This window comes from Nannobrachium achirus (assembly GCF_963921795.1).
Source record: "Nannobrachium achirus genome assembly, chromosome: 9".
NCBI classification, from domain to species: domain Eukaryota; kingdom Metazoa; phylum Chordata; class Actinopteri; order Myctophiformes; family Myctophidae; genus Nannobrachium; species Nannobrachium achirus.
In genome coordinates this window covers 37866970-37884550 of record NC_137818.1, presented here as the reverse complement: position 1 = coordinate 37884550, position 17581 = coordinate 37866970, and the positions used below count along the sequence as shown (strand labels likewise).

The following is a 17581-nucleotide window of genomic DNA, read 5'->3' as shown; positions in this document are numbered from 1 at the left end:
AAACATCTGCTTTCTAAATTCTAATTTATGGAATTTCTTAGATTTATTTATTTACGAAAATATTTTTATTATTTCTTTCTTTCTTTCTTTTTTTTTTTTACATTTACTCGTGACCCATAAAAATATGCCCGCGACCCACAAATGGGTTCCGGACCCACTGTTTGTGAACCAGTGCATACGTCATGTGTGTGCTTCGTCTTATCCAATGAGGAGTGTTGTAGGTCAGGTATCAAACATTACATGGAACGGTCATGGCGCAGAGAAAACCCGAAGAGAACAGCAGCACCGTCAAAGTTTCTTTTTATATCATCATGTTAGTTATTAATGCGTTATAATCTATAATATTTTCGACCTTGCGTGAATCCCAGGACTTGGCTTGCTGTTGGTAAGTAGACAAAGAAAATTAAACTGCGTTTTTGCTAGTTTGCGACTCGTCTCGTCTGTCTCCGGTGAAGGTCGTGCTTTCCACGAAGAGAAGAACAGATGGATGCCAGACATGATCCGCCACACACATCAACGCAAGCTCTGAAGTTTCATAGTCAGAACTCAGAAGATGAGCGTTTGCTGTAATTTACTTTTAATGGCGACGTAATCTATTGATACGATACGACACGACGTGGTCTAGAAATGTACAATTCGGAGTTTAGCGTCAGTCAGCGTTATGAACTTGTTTTTTTTAGCTTTTAGATATGTTTTTGAATATTCAGTGCAGGGCCGCGGACCTAGGACTCAGGTGGTCGTGGCCCTGCAAGATTAGTTTATGTGACACCCCACTGATGGATGCACATGCACGCGTGTTTGTGTGTGTTTCCCCGGATATGGGTGTCTTTGAATGACAGGTGTCGCCCTGATCAGTGATTTATTACTGATAGTAAGTGACTGGAGCAGCCATGTGACTGGCAGGTCACAACACGGGAGAGTGTTTTCTGCTGTTGTTTCAGTCCGAGTGTATCAAAGGGTGCGTTCGGAAATGCGCACCGGTTTTGGTTCGGGTTAGGGTTAGTTTTAGCTTTTAGGCATAGTTTTACTGAGGTTAGGGTTGATTTAAGGCATCATTTTACTGAGGTTAGGGTTAGGTCTAGGGCTAGGCACTCACTACACTGAGCACAAACCTGGTGCGCATTTCCGAACGCACCCTTTGATACACTGAAACACCAGCAGAAACCACTATCCTGTCATAACACTTACAAAGTCATAACCACTGTAGCACAGCATAGGCACACACACACACAGACACAACTTAATAAGGAAAGACTACCAGTAAGACTCCCTAATCGGGAGATAAGCGACCATACAAATAGGGCAAAAATTTGTTTTTCCAAAATCTTCCTGATCCATGTTGATGACATGAGTGTAGACATGCTGTGTAGTGATTTTCGTGATTTTAGGGCAAAATCTGTAGGAGCAGTGTCCAAAAATGTGTTTTTAAAACCAAAAATGTGTTTTAAAAATCGGCCTGAAGGTGGCGCTAGAAGAGGGCCATGTGAGAAATGAGGGGTGGGGTCTCCGCGTTGCCTTGGCGGACGAATAGGTACTGGCCCCGGCTCTCCCGGACGCTCCTAGCCCGAGTTACGGCATTTTATGTGAGCTGCAGTGGAGGGGGTCCTCCACTGGGGGCGCCACCACTTTTGCATCCGTTCTGGAGCACCAGGAGTGGGTGGTCCCCAGGAATTCCCCGTGAGCAGCTTTGCACATTTGGTCATTTTTTACACCTGGGGGTCCCCCAGGGTCCCTGAAGCTCCGGGGGTCCTTGGAGGTTGTAGTTTGGCAGGTAAGGAGTGTGTGTGCAAAATTTGTCATGGATGGGGGCAACGGTTGTGGAGATATGAGCAGGGCAAAAGTGTGACGTGTGACGGAGAGACAGACAGACAGACAGACAGACAGACAGACAGCCGGTGGAGGTTTTGGTAGTAAATGCGACCTACGGCGCAATAAATGAACTTAACATTGTTGTTGGCAACTTGGCACAGGCCGGCCTTAACTAGATATTCTCGTCCGGTGTTGTGTTATTTCCATTTTTAGTATTTAATTCAATCCACTAAACTTCCGTCATTAACTGCAGTTACACTGAAAAGTAAATTGTTGTCTAGTAGGCCTACACTCGTTTTTGGATAGGGGATACCTGACATACTGTAACAATATGTAAAAATTGATGTGGCCCCCCTTAGTGGTTGTGGCCCTAAGCGACTGCTTATATTGCTTATAACAGGGACCGGCCCTGCTTAAATGGTGGATTTTTTTTGCCCTGAAATATTATATTGTATAACAGCATTAGACTGTATCTCTGTATTGGCATTTAGCAGACTCATTAATCCAGAGTGATTTACAGTAAGTGGGTAAATACAAGGTATTGCCTATTTGCATACTGGAATCCATGTCACCTCCACAGGCATGCTGCAATGGACAACAGGCGCAGGTCGTGTTCATTAGAAACTTAACTTCTTATAATGTCTTATACCGTAATTGCTGGACTATAAGCCGCACCTGAATATAAGCCGCACCGTTGTATAAGCCGCAGGGTTCAAAACATAAGCCACAGCTTATAGTCTGGCAATTACGGTATTATTGAGCGGTGGTCACAACGCTCCTATACGTGGCCGTGTGTGTGGGTCTGTCTGTCTGTCTGTCTGTTTGTCTGTTTGTCTGTCTGTATGTCTGTCTGTCTCCGGGTATGTAGCCTGCAGTAACCTTTTCTGACAAGGGAGGGGCGCTGTTGTTCAGGATAGGCCAGGCATAGGCCAGGCACACTCACACACAAACACACACAGGGGCCACACACACACACACACACACACACACACACACACAGGGGGCACACACACACACACACACACACACACACACACACACACACACACACACACACACACACAGGGGGCACACACACACACACACACACACACACACACACACACACACACACACACACACACACACACGTTGCCATTAAAACCACCGCTCAGTTCACACGGGTGTGATTTTTATTAGCTGGTCAGCAGGACCAGCTCTTTAAACAGATTACATTGTCCTGAGACATTCAGGGGACCTAGGGGACCTAGGGGACCTATTTGCCGATTGGCTGTCCATGTCACATGGTCACCGAGCTCATGATCCATTGGCCAGGCCCTCCAGATCTGTACTGCTGTAATGACATATTTTGTCCAGCAGGGAGCACCATTCCTTCACACTGAGGCGGTGCCTGTGGCCAGCCTGCTTGTGATAAATGAAACAGAAGAAAAGAGAGTTCTATACTTGAGTAAAAGTACAAAAGTATTGGCATCAAAGTACAAAATGTTTGTATGATTGCTTGTAGATCGGCTATCATTCTTTGATTTTCACAAGTCATTGTTGACGTCATCATCCATTTAAGCTTTATAATTAGCTTCATACTAACATTAACATTATTTTTCTTCTTTCAATTCTAAACGTAGAGATTAGGTTATGAAAGGAAGGTGATTAGGTGATGAAAACTAGCAAAACTATAGCAGCCATTCACTTTAATCAACGCGATGCATCCAATGTAATTGTGATGAGGATGTCAAACAAACGTTAATCACGTCGTATTTAATTATACTTCATCTGTTACAGATGATTGTCCAAATAAACCGTACGTTATTTAAACTGTGAGCCATTTATAGACAATATGCAGTGTTGCCCTGGGCATCGTTGTAGGCTGTAGTAGGTGATGTGTCACACCATCTGCATACCATCTGCATTAACATATGAACTGAACGAGTATGCAAGTTGTCAATGATTTAACTCTATGACCATGATATGGGCTTTGGTGTGAAGTCATGAAAATATCGTACCCTACACAATTTACAAAAGCAACACAAAGTACATTCATTGATGAGCTGCTTCTTCCTGTCATCTGATCAGTGTCCACACAGTAGATTAATTCGAGTTGCATTTTAATATCAAATGAAACAGAGCAAAAACGATGTGCTGAATGAACCAATGTGAGTCTTTGAGAATTACAGTTAGTATCTTCACAAATAATGAGCACATTTCTAGAGACACGGTAACACATTCATTGTACTAAATGACAAGAAAGCATATATTTAGAACGATATGTAGCAGTGAAATACCACAAGATTTTGGAAAATGCCTACAATCAATACACTTATTTGAACACCTTGGTTACATTAAGTTCTGCATAATGCGTACTTTCTGCTTTTGGTACATTTCAATACAAATACTTTTTATACTTGTACTCAAGTAAATTTTGAATACAAGTCTTCCACTTGTATGATACTTAAGTAAAGAATGCGAGTACTTTTCCCACTACTGCCTAATAAGCATGCTAGTTTTAGTAAAATCAGACATCACAGATAGATTTATAGAGTAATAGGCTATATGGCAACTGTAAACTTAGCAGGAGTCCTCCAGGCTATGGGGGAAAGTAGCTGTTGGAAAAAGTACTCAAATGTTTTACACTTGTTTTTTTTAAAGTATCTTAAAAGTATCAATACTGCACTGTAGATGTACTCAGTTATAAGTAAAAGTCACACACACACACACACACACACACACACACACACACACACACACACACACACACACACACACACACACACACACACACACACACATACACGGGGGGGGGGGGGGAGTGACAAAATTCATAGATCTAGAACACAGACTTCATAGATATAGAACACAGAATATGTACAGTACAGTACAGTGAGGTACAGTATACAGTACAGTAAAGTACAGTAAGGTAATACGCAGTTATTACTGTTGTTTGAGCACGCCCGAGTTTTTTCAAAACTTTTTTTTTCCAAAAAACATTTTTTTCCAAAACTTTTTTTTTTTCAAAAAAAACATTTTTTTTTTTTTTTTTTTTTCAAAAAACATTTTTTTTTTCATCTGACCAGCTTATATATTGACTGTGTCAATTCTTGTTCTTATTAGGTGTAATGTAACGGTTGCTGTCCTCAGGAATGTTTGTGTGTGGCTGCTTGTTTGTCTAATTATAATCTTTTTCTAGGGACAGAATACCATTGCTATAATGCACTGCGGATACTTCACTGTGTTTCAGAGACAATGTGGTGGCATTAATCTTCCATGGTATTCCTTTTCACTGTGTCCTTATCTAAGTAGGCTAGTTCTGCATTTTGGCAGCCTCATGCTGGTCCTCGCTCTTTGGATGGAATGTGATGAGTGTCTTGCCTTTTTATGGCCAAGCCAAGCTCGGCTGTGTGGTGGAGGGGTTTTGCATCACTTCACTCTGAAGATTGTCTTGGCCTGCTAGCCTGCCTGTATGCAAACTGAGCAGGCTGCTTTGACTGTAGAGAGAGCAGCTGTGTTGTCGTTGGACATTTGTCTACCAGGTGCAGTAGAATGTGAGGGCTGTTGTAGAATGAGTCATGTTGATATTGTTGTTGAGTTCGATTAATATAGCAATGCTAATGATTAACAATATTCAAAAATTATAATTCACCAGCTTTGATGCTACATGTTTTGTGGATTTAATAGGATTTCAGGGGGATCTTTTGGGTATTGCAAAAACTAGTTTATAATCCAGTTGTCCTACCGTTAAAAAAAATCTATATTAATAGTATTACTTGCCTGGTTTTACTTAATAAAGTATACATGCACACAACACAGAGTATCAGTGTTGCCATGATATGATAGAAATTTTACAGTGTTGAAGCAGGCCACTTTGTTATTGTTCTCTTCAATGGTGGTAATTACCACATCATACCAGCAAGGGGCAACACAAGTTGTTTTGTAACAAAGGGAGGGATCACTCGAAGCATAATATACAACAATCTGTTTTTGATTTACCCTGTTTAAACTTTACATGCAGAGTCGTTCCAAAATAAAGCATTCTCTCACTGACTCCTTGGAGTGTTTAAAACATGTAGTCATATGAAGATTGTGGCTCAAGTTTGAAAGAGAACATTTTATTCTAAAGTATGAGGTATGGAGTGGACCTTTTTTAGGCATTTCACAAAACAATTAGGTTTTGGGAATTATCAACAGAATACAGGACTCACATTATTAGTTCAAAGACAATGAGACATTGCAGGAGGTGCATTCAGACAACACAAGGCTAAAGAGCCTCACAGACGAAACGCGATGTTGGATCCGATCAGATCTCGTGCCCGGGGGTTTATCGGTGTTCATTTCAAACGACAGTCTTGAATTCGGGCCCGGTATATCCCGCTGTGCCAAGTGAAATATCTCAGACCATTACAAATGAGACCGACGTCTCGCGATTCTAGCCACCCACGATCTCGGGGGGGGTGGTGCCATGAGAGACACGACTAGATGGTTCTCAACCTGTGGATCGGGACCCACAGGGGTACAAGATGTACAGAAAGGGTATGAAACCATGTTTACATACATATATTCTAAGGAAATGGGTTGTGATTTTATAATATTAAAATGACGAAATTAAACAAATATATTCGCTATCTAACGTTCGCACATTGCTGACCATACTACTGTGTATAAGTGTATTTGCCCTTCAACTATAAAATATATATTGTTTTTTATGAGACATCCATTGTAATTAGGCTATGCTCCCAAATCCATTTTATTACCTTCTGTTCGCATATGCAATGAGTCCCGCAGTGCTGCCAATCTGTTGAAGGTGAAAATCATGGAGGTTTTTTAGCGAGGTGAAACGCCACCAAAAGCCACCTCGAAGATGCAGGTTGGAACGTCATTTATATGGAGCGTGTATCACATTATCTGCGGGGATGGGTGACATAAAGTAGCCTACTGGAAATGTGCATCAAATGACAGTGCCGTCGAGCGCTGATCAGCTGCTTTTTTTCCTTTTCTTTTTTTGCGCAGCCTCTTAACAATTAAGGCACGCATGGTGCTTTCTTCAGTGGCAGTGCTACTAATTAAATATTAAAACGGCGAAATTAAACAAATATATTCGCTATAGTCTATAATAAAGAGTCTCTCTCTCTCTCTCCCTCTCTCTCTCTGTCTGTGCGATATTTGTAGCTAATAATGCAGTAGGCCTATTGATACTTTTACTTAAGTAAAGAATTGGAGTACTTTTTCCATCACTGCTCAAATTAACTGTTCATCAGCGTGAATGCTTTCAGGTGTGTATAGTATCTGATCAATATAGGAAATTGCCCATTACATCCTGCATGACATCAAAGCGACATGTTGTGTGAAGTCTTGTGAGCATGAAAGAGTTTGAACTTGAACATGTAGTGCGCTACATCGTGAAAAAAGTATTAAGAGTAGACCTAGGCTAGGCCTATAAAAGCCTTTTAAAATGTTATATCTTGCTCAAATTAATCATTAGGCCTACATCATTGCGCGAAACTATAGCACACGCGAGCCCATGGCATCTCACCCCTGGTCAGATCAATAATTAGCGCATCAGTTCCAGGTGGTGGTCGCTGATACGGCGAAGCGCAAATCAGGCTTGTCACTCACACAACACAGCTGCTGACGGCACCGTGTTTTAGACTTTGGTTGGTGTTATTACTGTTATGTTGATATGATTGATCTGAACCAAGCTGGACCCAGTGGATTATGTAGTCTACAAGGAAGCACGTTGGCTGTCTCACCCTGTCTGTCTGTCACAGCAATGGATTAATTGGTAGAAGTTGGTGTTACATTCTTCTTTCGTGTATCATCGTCCTTTGCACACAAGTGATAACTGCGCCATCATGACAAAACATTATAAAAACAAAGGTAGGTTGGTAGTCTTCTAGGTAGGCTACTGTGCGCACACTGGCCGCTGCTCACTTTATAGATATTATAATTATATATTCAGTTATGTTTTTGGCAAGCGAGACGCGAGATGTGATGCGCATCCAGCAAGACACGGCTGAGAGTGTCGCATCTCCAATATCATTGATTGACCAGTGTCCACTCCTAAAAAGCATCAACCAGCATTTTAACGGCAACCAGCCAGACATTAAACAGACATGAGCTTAATCAGCTAATAGCAATTATGAATGTCCAAACCTCGCCGTTGTGGGCGTGCAGTCGCAGAAAAAAAAAAGTTTAACCTCTCGCTTTTTTTTTTTTTTTACTGTCCCACCAACATCCAAGCATATAGAATAGGGACAGGCCTAGGTTCCTCAATATCATTTAGCTGGGGACCCCCTGGAACCATAGAGCTATAATAATAGGCCTGGAACTCCCCAAGGACTGGCGGTCCTCTTTGAGGACCAATGAACAAACTGACAGAACGAGAGGCGCAATGATATGCCTGCAGCCCGCGCGTAAAAGTAAAAAAAAAAAGGAATGCAATGGAATGTCTCTGACTTTGAGTATTACATTATATGAATAAGATATTAGCCTATATATAGGGTGTCTGTCTGTCAAGTTGCACAAGGTCAATTTAGAGCCCTTATAATACACGGATAGAACAGCACTGCCCTAGCCAAATCTGCGCAGCAAAAAAAAGACACTGCCTTGTTGCCAAATGACTGCGCAGAAGAAGAAAAAAGAAGAAAGAACGCTATAGGCTATAACGTTTTTGAACAAGTGATTACAACAAGGGAGAGAGTAGGCTAAAGTAAAAAGTAAGTAGGCTAATAATAATAATAAAAGTGTAGGCTGTGACAGAATAGCCTACACTCTGCGCAGCCTAAAAAAGGGAGGAGCTGGCTTCATATAATCTGATGCAATCCCGTGAGCTCATTCAGACGACAATAATTGTAAAGGATTCCTACCCGATGACCCGACAATATCAAGCTTTTTTGATATTATCGTGAGTGCTCCCGACGAGTCCCGAGGTCATAAAAAAGCTAATTAACATAATCCGATCGTGTCGGGGTACTGTTCAAGCCCAAGACCGATTCCGGGGCCGACCAAACGATTTTCCCGGGGGGTCCTCCCGAAATCTGGTCGGGGATCCTCGGCCCCGAGATCGGCTCAATGTGAACGGGCCTTAAAGTGGACAGCAGCCAGACACACAATTCACAGCAATGTGTTTATTGGGGAGTACCTGATTGAGTGGCGGGGGCACTGTCCCGGAATGATAAATTGTGTCTGGTTACAGTCCATTATTAACATTGTAACATTGTAATACAGTGTACACATAACAATAACTATTCACTGCATTACAAGGGTCTTGTTACAGATCAAGGCTATGAGGCCTTATTAAGCCTCAAGGACGTCCTTCGCACTGACTCATATCCGTCATGCAGTCTCCTTTATGTCTGCCATGTCATGTGCTGATTCATCAAATTTCAGCTTGTGTGTCTGTGTACAATGGATATCAGTGCTTACAGCACACCCAGCAATTCCCTGTTACAGGAATTGTAAGTTTGTCACAAACATAACAGACTAAAGTAAGTGCCATCATGGTTTGGGCTGTGGTTGCACCAAAACCTTTGGTATAGCTAAAGCAAAAAATGTGCCACATTGTTTGTTTGAAAATGTCTCTTTTCGTTAGGTTTAAGAATAAGAATGATGCCTCGCCTGTCTCTGAGGGGCTTTCCCCTGATAGCTCATTACTAACTGTTTGGGCATGAGAGTTGAGTTCCTGGAGCACACAGAGCTATTACTGTTAGGGTACATGGTACAGGGGGGTACGCTATCTGGGTGGGAAGTGTGGTTGCCAGATTGTAGTCACATGCTCACCGTCACACTAGTTTCTCTGTCACTCACCCCGTCCTCGCATACTAGACTGCTTGTCTACCACTCTGTTCTCTTCCTCCCCCGTCCTTCCTTCTTTCCTCTCCTCCCTCCCTTCCTTTGAGAGTGTAGGTTTCTGTCAGCGACAGCTATTCAAGGGGCCGGTTGGTCAACACGTTTACCGTATGTTGCTCAATACTTCTCATGTTGTTTATTTACTTTGTCCGACTCCGGAAATGTATCTGTCCACTGCTGTTGATAAGTGAATTACAAGTACAACTATGATATACAGGTGCCCTAGATCAAAACTGAACTGACACCAATATAATTCTACATTTTCATTATACTCTTCTTACATGTGTTCAATTACTAACAACTACATTAAGAAAGAAACGCAAACCCTTTCACGTCTTAAAAAATAATCACTAACACAGATGTTAGGAGGATCAAGGATGTGTATCTAGTACAGGTCTGTGCAGTCTGACTTCACAGCAGAGAAACCACTAGGGCCCAGCCTGCCCTTCAGGAGAGCAGTTTGATCCCCACCAGAGAGAGCTATGTGCACTGCTGCATTGTTGAACCTTAGTGTGGAATTTGTTCAGCATGGAGTTGCTGTTTTAGCTATGGAAGACCAGAAGGTCTGTCTGCATGTTACAAGCTTTTAAATATATCTATCTAAGGAGACTCCTGTATATTTTGAGAAGGAATCATCCCCATTATTAAACTTGACAGCAATCAGTTAAGGTCTTTGAAATGCACCCATATATCTGACCCCATAACGCAGAAGCAAATAGCCTGCCCTAGTTGATCAAATATGTACGTATTTTAATCATAAATAGTATATAGCACATTAACCAATTATGAATATGTTCATATAGCCAGCAATCTAAAGAAAAGGGAACACCCATTCTGTTTGTCCCTCTTCCAAGTTCCAAGCCTCTGTCTCGAGAGAATGTATAGCCAGAGGTGTTCCTTTCTAAACGCATCATTCGTGTTCAAATAGCTGTAAGTATAAAATGATGAAGCGAATGACGGTTACATCTAAAAGTGGATACCACAGTGATGAGTGGTGCAGTGATTCATGTCGCCTGTGTAGCGTTACATCTCTCTGACACGGTGTAGCAATGTAGCATTCCTTTTCACCTCTTGTTATTCTCTTGTGATCAGCGCAGTCTCTGCTGTGTTCACAGTTTGTTGTGATTTTACAAGCTCATGATGGATATTATGACAGGAAGCAGTGTTTTGGTCCGCTGCTGTTTATGCTGACGCTGGTGGCCTGGGCTAGGCTGGCTTTTGTCATGTAAGAAACCCAGTTTAGAAGCTTAGTTTATACTTTGTCGTACAACCGCGTGGGACAGTTTTCAGTTAACGGACTCATTTTCAACTAAGACAAAGTATAAATTAGCCTTTACTTAAGCGTGAGTTGAGGGTGTTCACTGTTGACTGTTGATACTCCCTAGCAGCTTTCAGTCCCCCCCACTCCTCCCCATCCTGGAAATGGACACTGCCAGTGTATTTATAGAGCACGGGCAAGCTCTCTTTCTTAAACGTACAAGGGGCTGTGCAGTGTGCATATTCACACTGGAGTTGTGCTGTGCTTGTGCTGTCACACGTTGTACGTAGGACCTCTGTTTTCACTGTGCCATTTCTGTACCTCGAGGAAACGCCTGGAAGGACTCTCCACAGGTGGGGGAATTTGGTTTCTGAAATTTTAGGCTCCATTCTTGATTAGATTGTCGTTGTTGATTCACCATTTAAAATGTGGCTAATTATACAAGGCTTGAGTTTTGGTTTTTCATTTGGTACTGGGGCTGTGCAAGTAGTCGTGTGTTGCCAGACAAGATTAGGGACGCCTGGGGAAATTTTAATTCATTGAATGGGCTTGGACACTAGAGAAAACCAACGGTAACAAACTTACACCCACACTGCTTTGAAAAACAAACCTGATACCGTCCCAATATGAAGTAATACCCTTATTGGTTCTGTGATGCTGTCATCTTGTAAGGGTTTTTGTCTCACCCTTTACTATATTCTTTCTTTCACTTTATAGAACTCGTTTCAAGCACATGTAACATGTTTGATAACACCAAATGAAAAAAGTAAGGCTGAAACTATTAACACATTTTCATTATATATGTTTCAGATGACAATTGCCTTCTGAACACCACCTCTTGAGACTGAGTCACCCAGAAGGAGGAGAGATGGAGAAGCCTGCCTTACAGACCCAACCGTCCACACTGCCTTTCTTTGATACAGCCCACGCGTTCAACCTGCTGCGAGGAATCCATGAGCTGCGTGCTGAGTGCAAATTCTTCGATGTGACTCTGTGCGCCGAGGGCCGTGAGTTCCATTGCCACCGTACTGTGCTGGCTGCGGCCAGCACCTATTTCAGGGCCATGTTTGCTGGAACACTCAGAGAAAGTGGCATGGACCGGGTGGTTTTGCATGAGGTGTCGGCCGAGCTGCTTGGCCTGCTGGTGGAATTTTGCTATACAGGTCGGGTCACCGTCACGCAAGACAACGTGGACCTCCTGCTGAAAACGGCTGACCTGTTCCAGTTCCCCTCGGTCAAAGACGCGTGCTGCGCATTCCTGGAGCAGCGACTGGATGTGACCAACTGCCTGGAGATCCAGGACTTTGCAGAGGCCTTTGCCTGCCAAGAATTGGCCACCAGTGCACGGCGCTTTGTTCTGAAGAACATCATGGAGTTGGCCAAAGGGACAGACTTTGAGAGATTGAAGTGGAAGCGGCTCCTGGAGATTGTGTCGGACGATGAGCTGTGCGTGGACAAAGAAGAGACGGCGTACCAGATCGCTGCACGCTGGGTGAAGGCAGACCTCCAGCGGAGGCTGCACTACTGGCCCGAACTTCTCCAGCAGGTCCGACTGCCTTTCGTGCGCAGGTTCTTTTTGCTAGCCCATGTGGAAAGCGATCCACTGGTCTACCTCTCGCCCACCTGCCTCCACATGGTCAGTGAGGCCCGCAGCTTCCAGTCGTGTGAGTACGACCGCCATGACAGACCCTGCCACCGCATGCGGCCACGGCCTTCCACCGGCTTGGCGGAGATCCTTGTCATTGTAGGAGGTTGCGACCAGGACTGTGATGAGCTGGTCACCGTCGACTGTTACAATCCCCAGACCGGACAGTGGCGCTACCTGGCTGAGTTCCCCGACCACCTTGGAGGAGGCTACAGTATAGCGTCCCTAGGAAATGATATGTATGTTACAGGTAAGCTGATTGTATTCTAGGCACACTCCTTATTAAATCTAACAATATTCAAGGAAAAGAGCAGACAAATACCACCCCTCCACTGAAAGAGCACCACTTGTTAAAAAATTAGAGTAAAGGTGCAGAGGATACAATAAAATAACTTTAATGTGGGAGACGTGTCACTCTATTGAACTGACATTTTGTTGGTCACACCAGTGATCTGTTTATCACCAGTATGTTTTCTTAAGCATGGTAAAAGAAGCAAGTACAATGTGCAGTTCATGTTGCAATTATAATTTGAAGCTGAAGCAAACAACATCAGTCCTTATTCTCTCTAGTCCAGTGGTATTTGTCTGACGCTCATCAGAAAAGAATTGTGCAAGAAAGAAATCCCCATAAAAGCTTTCTGTAAAAAGGAAAATCAAATCTAAATCACTACAAATGTTACACGTTTCAATTTATTTTTCAAAACATAAAAAAAGAAAGCCAAAAGTATAAAATAGGACGAAAGTGGTCAACGGAAAGCATTAGGGTGCACAGCAAATTCCATGCCAATCCAGCAAGTACTTTTGTAGATAATCTTGTTTGGGATTAAAATGTATGCGAGTGGGAATTTTGACTTAATAGCGGCAGTGGAGCTAAGGGCATGGGATTACCTAAACCACATATGGTGTTCATGAAGGTGCACAGAATATTACATGGCAATAATCCAGAAAGTAATTGTCAAGATGTTGTCTTGGACCAAATTGGTAAACACTACTACGGTATGTTACTGTAGTTTGAAATGCTTTCTACTAATCTATCACTTTGATTCTCTTTAACTGATTACAAATCTGATAGGTTGGGTGCATACATTTTGCAGTGGTTACATTTGCACACTATTTCAGTAGCTTTCCAGTACCCCTCTTTCATCTTTGGCAGCAATTTAGCTCTGGTCCATAGCGTTAGTGGAGTTCTCCCTAACGGTAACGCTATGTTCCTCTACCTCCCAAATTCTTGGCAAATCCGGAAAGACACGTCGTCTGGTCCGAAAAGAACAAAAACTGTTTCACCCCTCACCAAACCAAGGGTATCAGTGGACAGTTGAAAGCTTACTCTACTTAGTGGACGTGGTCTGAGCCCCCCACCACACGATTAAAATACATTTCTAGGGCGAAATGAAAAATATTCCACCGGATGTCGTCGCCATCAAGGTGCCAACTCACTACTGCCTCGCAGGTCAGAGGACCGAATTACACAGAGCATTAGTCTCTGGGTGTTATTCAACTCTGCGACGTTGGAAGCGCTGTTTTCGTAAAAACAGTCTTCAACCAGGAAGAGCGTCTCCATCCGGTGGAATATTTTTCATTTCGCCCTAGAAATGTATTTTAATCGTGTGGTGGGAGGCTCAGACCGCGTCCACTAAGTAGAGTAAGCTTTCAACTGTCCATTGATACCTTTGGTTTGGTGAGGTGCGAAACAGTTTTTGTTATTTTCGGACCTGACGACGGGTCTTTCTGGATTTGCCAAGGATTTGGGAGATAGAGGAACATAGCGTTAGGGAGAACTCCACTAATGCTATGGACCAGAGTTAGCAGCAATTCTGACAGGACAATGACGAGGGGTCAAATACAATTAGTGGTGCTGTTTCTTTCAGTAGGTAGCACATGATTCGAAAGGTACCTTCATGCTGACATGCAGATTGCCAGGTTTGCTATTTTAGTTCAACACAATGTCCTTGTAATGGCTATCCATGACATAGGCAGAGACTGCCCTTGGATTAAAACTGTCAGCAAGCCCAATGGCTAGATCCCAGTACTCAAATGTCTGCCTCTGTCCCTCCTCCGTCCTACAGAATAACAGTGTTACAGTGAAATTCGTGACCTGCTGAATATGTGACCATGGCATGTCCAAATGTAAATCACTGCTGTTTGTTTTAGGAGTTAAACCTAGTGGTATTTTATGCCACCCATTGTAAGATCTCATGTGCATTACTGCATTATGTAAGTGCACAAGATCGTCACATGTCCTACCATAACAGAGGGCAGAGGAGGCAGAAATGTGACTATAAGTCGGGATCTGACTAATGAAGACATTAGAGTGAATTGAAGGTTGAGGTTATTTTTGCTGTGTTGCAGGTGGTTCTGACGGCTCTCGTCTTTATGATGGCGTGTGGCGCTACAAGTCCAGCGTCAACGAGTGGACAGAGGTGTCGCCCATGCTAAAGGCCCGCGAGTACCACAGTACCTGTGTGCTGAAGGGCCAGCTGTACGTGGTGGCCTCGGACAGCACCGAGCGCTATGACCAGGCCCTCGACTGCTGGGAGGCACTGCCGGCCATGCTGCACGCCATGGACAACTGCTCCACCACCACCTGCAATGGGCGCTTGTACGCCATAGGCTCTCTGACCAGCGAGGACACCATGGCCATCCAGTGCTTTGACACAGACACCAACCGATGGTCCCTGGTCAACAGTGGTCAGCTGCCCCCCTGGTCCTTTGCGCCCAAAACGGTCACCCTCAATGGACTCATCTACTTCGTCAGGTGAGGAGAGGCTCGGCAGAAATCACTAACCAAAATAGTGGCGTCAAATCAAAGATGAGTTGCATTTCATATGGAGACCCACCTCAGCTACACCCTATTTTGGTCTTGCCATTAACAAAACATTAGGGTTCAATTGATTAACTTGAGTAAGAATGTTTTAGCTTGACGTCTGTGATTCTCTTTTGCAGGGATGACTCAGCTGAGGTGGACGTTTACAATCCCCAGAAGGATGAGTGGGACAAAATCAGTCCAATGACACAGGTATGTAGTACTGTAAGTCATGCAACCAATTAGCAACATTTGAATCTTATTTATTTTGCCTCCCGTCCTGATTCAATCCATCCTCCCACTCAGGTCCACGTAGGAGGGAGTGTGGCAGCCCTCGGCGGTAAACTATACGTGTCTGGTGGCTATGACAACACATTTGAACTTTCTGATGTGGTGGAAGCCTTCGACCCAGTCACCCGAACTTGGACCCCAGCTGGACGACTACCCCAGCCCACCTTTTGGCATGGCAGTGTCAGTATATTTCGGCAGTTCATGCCCCTGGTGTCCAGTTCGTTTGAGCCTGTGGACATGCCGGATTCCAATTCCATCCATTTGCATCGGCACCAGCGTCACCAGGCCCTGCACAACCTTAACAATAATCTCAACCAAAACCAGGGTGTGAACCCAGAGCTCTGAGCTTGGACCCTGATGACCCCATATTCAGTCCCCTCCCCCCATAGTGCCGTAATCGGATGACTGTGATTATAAATCAGTACTAGACTACAGCTGTAAGGATGGAAAAAAGGCATGTTGGAACTAAGTGTGTACCATGCCGTTGACTTTGAACTGAGTGTGTACCATGCCGTTGACTTGGCTCCTTGTAATCTACTTGCCTGCTATGCTGTCATATTGATAAGCATCCATTTCCCAAAGCATGCCTATTGACTGGAGGTATTTCAGACTAGCTAGGCGTTAACACTAACTGCACAGACCTGTTGATGGACGGAGAAGAGTATTATGGATAGGTTGTATTCCACAAAATAAAACGAAAACAAATGCATCCATGGTGTGATATTGATTATACAGTACATTGCATAACGTAATTTTCCTACGTTTTCTGCGAAACACATGGCCCTCTAATGTCTTACATTGAGTGGCGTTTTGTGGTAGCTGACAGTTGGACACCTCATCAAGTTACCACACATAAGCTGCCCCCTCTTACTTGCCCCAAAGCCCATGATTCATCAGTCATACTGTCACTCACACTTCCCGCCTCTCCCTCCCCACCAGCCTAGCATATTTAAAAAATGTGTAGAGGGCTGACAGGCATTTTATGTCCATTTTATCCATCTTTAAATTTGAATTGTTTATCAACTTGCTGTTGACAACCACCCCAGAACACAAAAGCATTAAGCTGTTCAAAACATTCCAAAAGCAAATTCAGTCACCATTGTTATTTAGCACTAACCAGGCATATGGCAATCTGAGAAACCATCACCAAAAAATAATAATTTTTCTTTGGAGCTCTGAATCTGTCTTGAAAGATTAGGCATATGGTAGTTGGGTTTAGTAGTTAGTAGTGTTCAGTAGTTAAGAGCTGTGAATAACCAGGACAAATGTCCTGTGCAGTACTTAAAACTGCACTGAGAGGTCTTCTATCACAATCTAGAAAGAGAACGTGACGTCACCCCATTGAAAGTAATAGCGAAAACCTCTCAAAATGGCGCCACCTGTCCATTGAACAGTTCCTCAAGCTATATATTGAGAATATGAGAATGGTTGTTGTGATTATAACTACTGCCGCTAGGTTATTATTTAGTGATTATTATCCATAGGCTGAACACTTATTACCTTGTCTCAGTCAGAATCCTGACCCTTGCCTTGACAGGGCCCATCCACGAGTTTGTAATCACCATTCTACAGTAGTGTGCATGATGTTTCTTTGAGTATCTTTTTTGCATTGTTTTACAGTTTGAAATGTTTATTTATGGATATATTTATGCTTTTTGAAGTAGTGTCATGTTCAGTTTTTCAGTTGCAACATTAAGATCAATGAGATATGGTATGCTGTAGTGGTGCAAGCATAACTGGAAGAGCTAAAAGTAAAGATCTCTCAATTTGTTTCTATGTTTTGTACAGTAACGTTTGGTCTTTTTTGAAGTATTGTTATAGTATCACTACATTGTTTACTAGTTTTCATACAAGTAATGTAACAGGGTTGCATAGTAATCATTTCCTTTTGTGTGATTATTAGAAATTAAACTGCAGGCAGGAATATCCGTTTATTGTG

At 43.2% G+C, this 17581-nt stretch overlaps 1 protein-coding gene across 1 annotated transcript; it reads left to right on the top strand.

Moving 5' to 3' along the window:
- Positions 1-254: 254 nt before the first annotated feature.
- Positions 255-17500, top strand: klhl21 (kelch-like family member 21). The gene is made up of 5 exons (XM_080733649.1): positions 255-385; positions 11714-12798; positions 14898-15303; positions 15492-15564; positions 15658-17500. Exons 2-5 carry the CDS (start codon positions 11772-11774, stop codon positions 15985-15987), a joined length of 1836 nt encoding a protein of 611 aa, XP_080589775.1. The 5' UTR covers positions 255-385; positions 11714-11771; the 3' UTR covers positions 15988-17500.
- The last annotated feature ends 81 nt before the right edge of the window (positions 17501-17581 follow it).

Coding starts and splice junctions, on each gene's coding strand:
- klhl21 (XM_080733649.1), top strand. CDS start 11,772: ATGGAGAAGCCTGCCTTACAGACCCAACCGTCCACACTGCCTTTCTTT. Junction 12,799..14,897: donor AAATGATATGTATGTTACAG/GTAAGCTGATTG, acceptor GCTGTGTTGCAG/GTGGTTCTGACGGCTCTCGT. Junction 15,304..15,491: donor GGACTCATCTACTTCGTCAG/GTGAGGAGAGGC, acceptor TCTCTTTTGCAG/GGATGACTCAGCTGAGGTGG.